This window comes from Coffea eugenioides, unplaced genomic scaffold (genome assembly GCF_003713205.1).
Source record: "Coffea eugenioides isolate CCC68of unplaced genomic scaffold, Ceug_1.0 ScVebR1_248;HRSCAF=890, whole genome shotgun sequence".
In the NCBI taxonomy this organism is placed as follows: Eukaryota; Viridiplantae; Streptophyta; class Magnoliopsida; order Gentianales; family Rubiaceae; genus Coffea; species Coffea eugenioides.
The window spans coordinates 1-5831 of record NW_020862981.1 but is presented as its reverse complement, the minus strand read 5'-3'; the positions used below and the strand labels follow the sequence as shown (position 1 = coordinate 5831).

The 5831-nt window shown below is 33.9% G+C and overlaps 1 protein-coding gene across 1 annotated transcript; it reads left to right on the top strand.

Moving 5' to 3' along the window:
• Positions 1-2690: 2690 nt before the first annotated feature.
• Positions 2691-4487, top strand: LOC113756797 (flavonol sulfotransferase-like). The gene has a single exon (XM_027300336.1). The coding sequence runs from the start codon at positions 2946-2948 to the stop codon at positions 4107-4109; it is 1164 nt and encodes a 387-aa protein (XP_027156137.1). The 5' UTR covers positions 2691-2945; the 3' UTR covers positions 4110-4487.
• The last annotated feature ends 1344 nt before the right edge of the window (positions 4488-5831 follow it).

Here is a 5831-nt window from a genome sequence, read left to right as displayed (position 1 = left end):
AGTCGATTCTAGTTCCAAGTATGTGCATTATTTTTTCACTTTACTCCTTGCGAGTTGAGCAATTCCCTAACACAATTAGCCAACAATTTAAAAGGTACATGAAAGAAAATTATTTCACACGAGATGGTGGGTGGCGAATCCAATAAAATAAAATTTCTTACTCAACAAAAATACAAATTTATAAATAGCAGTGAGTAAGGTCGTATTTACAGGGACTAGTGAATTTATTTTCTTCACAAAATCAGGAATTAAGAGGGAAGTTTTGAGAAACTACACCACACAATAATATAAAAGAAATTAATAATGAAAAATGATGTAAAACTAAATCAATGAAAACAATCCTTCTAGCCAAAGGAGTAATTTCACCTTTTGATTTAATCAATTGATTGTCGATGCAAAAATCAATTTACAAATAAATTGGTTATGATAGTCAATAAGGTCTGATTCTTTGCCTTTCTTTACTTTCTCGATAATTAAAACAAACTCTTTAGTTACTTCTCTTGCCAACAGACAATTGTAAACAAGCTCTTAGAATTTAATCTACCGACAACATTAAGGTTAGAAAAGTCATCGATTCTAACCAACAAACTCATGATTTTGTTCATTTAGATTGGATTGTACATTTTCCCGATACAAAACCAACTATGCCAATTGTCACAAATATTAAAATTATCAAACAATTAAAGAATTGACATTTTAATTGGCATTAGATCATCTAGTTAATTAAATATCGAACCATTGATATTAAACAACATAACCATGAGCAGTTAATTTAGGAAATATAAAAATATTCATGAATATACAAAATAGTAAGAATAAATTCTTTCTCACAATTTTTTCTGAACCAAAGCATTAATTATCCTTCAACTAGAAACCAGTCAAGAAAAATAAAAATAGAGCTAGAGTTTTTGTTCTCGAGAAGAGAGAGAAAGTAGATAAGATAGTTGTTGAAGAAGTTTTATCAAAAACATAAGAACATGTTTAAAACTCCTAAACATTATACTTCACATAAACAGAATCAATCGTGGCCTCCATGATTCTTCAAGAGATAAACCTCTCATAACCCTTGAAATTTCCTTAACAAATGTGCCACGTTCTTTTTCAACAAATCTTCTGAAATTTTCTCTTTTAAACATAGTTTAATCATGAATCCTGAATTCAACACAAAAAAAAAAAAACAAATTATGAGAAGAATCAGTGAATTAGCATCTTGCCAAAATTAAGAACCCTAAATTCAACACAAAAGACAAAGTATGAGAAGGATCAGTGAATTAGCATAATAATTTTCCAAAAAATTAAGAAAAGAAAAGTCCAAATAAAGCACCTATTAAATTCACTGTCAGGAGAAGAGGACAGTCTTCCAGTCGTCTTAAAATTTCCTGAATATTGAAAACAACCACTGAGAATGCAGTAACATTTAGCAGCTGGACGAGCCAGCAGTTTATCTCTAAAGCCAGAAGACATTTGTCATGTGACAGAAGCAAGCATGTGCAATTTATATTCTCTGTTTCTTCAAAGTTCCAAAACTATTAAAATTGTCTCCTACTGATTATATTATCCCTTTGGCCAAACGCCCTTTCATACGCAACACTTGTTTTAGGCATTTCACTGTTCTCAACTTCGTGATTTGACCATCTCTTTTTCATTAGTCTAATTTGTCTCAACTTTTTTGCGCACGTCATGTTGACATCACCTTTCTTCTTACCTATCAACTAGGAGCACTAAATATTTTTCTAGAATGTTAACAAAACATGCTAGAAGGCCAGTCGTCACTATGGTATATTTCTTTTTAGCAAGACTAATAGATTTCATAAGTACACACAAGAGAGGGGGTGTGGGGGTGGGTAAGGGGATTAGAAGGCAATAAGTCAATATCAATAGCTGTAAGGAAGCACCAAAACTGGCCATGAAAACACTCTATATGGTACTGGTTTAAGAAGAGGGCAGAGTGCATTTATAAAGTTGGAGAGGAGAGCCACGAGGGATTTCAGGCACAACCTCAACTTAAATGCTCCCAAAACACAAAAAACCCTATCGGAAAGCATCAATAAGCGCAATGGAAGTATGTTGTATACACTGAACTCTAATCCCTTATGTGCCATCAAGCCATCTTGTTCTTAGCTGGTATAGGTAATAATTAATGTCAGAAACTCAAACTTTGTCCTTGTCTTTTCACCACCTTTATTTCTTGCCTCAAAATAATATGAACCGTGGTCCTGCGTCCATTTTCTTTACTTTTTAGCCTTACATATTCCAGCAAAACTTTCTGAACTTTAGTGCAATCTTTCTTTTGACATACAATAATTAGGCAACATGTGAAAGTTTTTGGACTCCGTAGCACTGTTTGAGGTCAAGGTTGAAAGGAAAACACTAATGATTGTTTTTGAGCAGTGTTGGGGAGATGTGATGGTCCTGCTTTACTGCAATACCACATTTTGATTTTGGATGGACAAAATTTATGAATATTGGCCGTCATATTTAACATGTGCCCTAGATATCTGTCTATGAAAAATTTGAGCTAAATATTCCCGCTTGTTCTTTTCTCCTAAACAATCCCTACCTATGACTTTTAGCTTGGGATCCAGTTGTCAAGTTCTACAGTGAATTGCGCTGTTTACGATGCCATTGAAATAATTGCCCATGGATGACTTACATTAGCCATGTCTATATTGTTTCCTGCCATTTCAGCTCTCAAGCAGAAATGTTCCTGCTGGCCACTTGATTGCCTTGCTGGCTAGTGCATATTGATAATGTAGATTTGCTGTTCTAGCGATCTATTTGCTTCCATCAAATTTTGTTGTTATCTTTACTGAGATTCCATCACACGTTCTTATGCAGGAGAGGGATGCTAGTATTTTCTTCTCTTGTAAGGTCCATTTCTCTGTTGCCCTCTCTTTTATTGCGGTCCTCCAAGTCAAATTCGCAAGAATGATTGAATTTTGAGCATGCCAGCTTGCACGTGTACTAATCCAACTATCTTATTTACAATAATCTCGTATCATAAATATAGTGTCTACCAGCCTCCAGATTTCAAGTCCCAATTCCTCATGGCAATCCCTTCCTTGACCCAAAACTCTTCTTCCTACATTGAAGGCGGTGATGAACAAACATTGTTTAACAAAGAAAAAGAAGATGGCAGTGATCAAATTCTCTCTGTGCTCCCTAGGGAAAGAGGGTGGTTAAGTGAGCACATTCACTTGTACCAAGGTTTTTGGTATTCCACGGGAGTTCTCAAGGGACTCCTAATTCTCCAGAAACATTTTTGGGCAAAACCAAGTGACATCCTCTTGGCCACATATCCAAAATCGGGAACAACCTGGCTAAAGGCACTTCTTTTCACCATAACAAATCGTACATGTATCAGTCATCCCGATCAAAATCCTTTGCTAACGGCAAACCCTCATGAACTGGTTCCCATGCTGGAATCATATGCCGCCGCGAATCCTGTAAACCCAAAGCCACCCAATTCTCTCATGCACACTCACATTCCTTACACCTCTTTACCAGAATCGACAAAATCTTCAGGCTGCCATATTGTCTATGTTTATCGAGACCCGAAGGATGTGTTAGTGTCATGTTGGCACTTTGTAAACAAGCTGAAACCTGAAGCAGTGCCACGAATTTCATTAGCAGAGACATTTGAAAAGTTCTCTAAGGGTGTTTCACCATATGGACCATACTGGAATCATGTGTTGGGGTATTGGAAAGCAAGTATAGAATGGCCTGAAAGAGTATTCTTTATTAGATATGAAGACTTGAAGAAAGAGCCTTGTTTCCAAACAAAGAGATTAGCAGAATTCTTGGGGATGCCTTTCACAACGGACAAAGAAGGTGAAAGCCTGGTAAGTAAAGTGGTAGATTTCTGTAGTTTTAAGAATCTGAGCAATCTGGATGTGAATAAAACAGGATCACACTCAGGGTTCGGGTTTCCGGTCATAGAAAACAAGATCTTTTTCAGGGAAGGTCAGGTTGGTGATTCCCAAAACTATCTTGAAAGAGAAATGATGGATCATTTGGATCAAGTTACTGAAGAAAAATTTAAGAAATTTCATTTGAAGACATTTTCTCTGGAGGATGATGAGAAGTCAGAGGTATCCATTGCCATGTAATTTTAGAAAGGGAAAATTGTGCATGCACGTGATTGTCCAGTGCCACTATCTCCTGTTGCAGCTACTGGAACACGAGAAGGTGGTTGTGGAACGTGAGAATGTCATTTCCAATTAGGATAAGAGCAGAGCTGTTAACAAAATAAATCAAGTGAGAAGAACCTATTTATTTATTTACTAGTTTTATTGATGCAGGTTTTTAGCAGTTGTGTTATTTAGGAGTTTGTGTTGTATTTAATAATTTCTTATGCAAGTGATTTTTTATTTTACAAGTCTCACTAAGTTATAGATGGGAAATTTTCTTAAGAAAGTCCAAAAACAGTAAGATTGGTGTGATTTTGTTCCATTATTTGAGATTTCAATAATAGTGCGTATTATTTATTTTCTTCCTTTTTTCATAAATATTTTGAGTGATTATTTTATCTCTTCAGTATGCATTAATTATTACTAAAACCTGAAATTTTGATTATACAATTAGTATCAGAGCCAAACTACGAGTTTAGTTCTAAGCGTTTCCATTGTTAGAAAATTAAGGCACATGGTTTGCCAAAAAAATATTTAGTTGATTGAGTTAGGCATGAGGTTGGTCCTGAAATATGTAGTTAGTAAAGAATTCGACCATAAGATTGATATAGGAATTATCAAATTGCTATAGATGTCATGACAGAAATTAGAGAAGAATTGGTTGTTAGATTGAAGTATTTGATTGGTTAATCATCTAGAAAAACCAAGAAAACTAGACAGAAGAGAAAAAAAAAATTTATTTAGGCATATGAATTGTTAAATAACAGCTGAAGTTTTTAAAAATTTGGTTGATGATGAAAAGTTTTCTATATCGGCTCCTATAAGCACAAATATGCATACATATTTTAGTTAAATTTTAAATGTGAAAAAAATATCTGGAGTCAATTGATAATGTGAAGTTTATTTTACTAATTATGGTAGTGGAATTTTTGAATTATTTGGAGGTGATAATTTTGGCAAGAAAGCAATCTATGATTTTCTATGTTTTGGCACTTATATTGATGGTAAATATGGTGACTTTGAAGATGATTGAAAACTTTGATCAAGAAAAAATTGCTGAGAAATTATTTACGAAATACAAAGTTGATAAAATAAACCAAGCCTAGAAGAACCCATTTATTTATTTACTGCATTTATTGGAGTAAGGTTTTTAGTAGTTATGTTATTTAGGAGTTTGTGTTTTATTTGGTAATTTCTTATGCAAGTGATTTCTTATTTTACAAGTCTCAATAAGTTATAAATAGGACATTAGTTGAGGCATTTTCTTAAGAGAATCCAAAAGTGTTGATAAGGTTTTATTGTGGTGCGATTTTCTCGCATTGTTTGAGATTTTAATAATAGTGTGTACTATTTATTTTCTTTTCTTCCACTAAATATTTTGAGTGATTATTTTATCCCTTCAATTCTAAAATCCTAAACGTACTAATTATTATTAGAACCCTAAATTTAGGTTCTGCAAAAGCTATTAGCAAACTATAAAGAGATTTGAAGTGTCAAAAACTTGCTCATGTTGTTCAAGGTGTTAGGTGTTTGAGTTTATTTCCAAGAGTATCAATTTGTATTGGTCAATGATCTGAATGATTTTAATGAAAGAGTATTATAAACGAACATGTGTCAATTTGTATTATCCTGTCATCTCATCTCCCTTTCTCCATCGTTGTCCTTAATCAAAACAATAGACTCAAATGCTACCATTTTCAA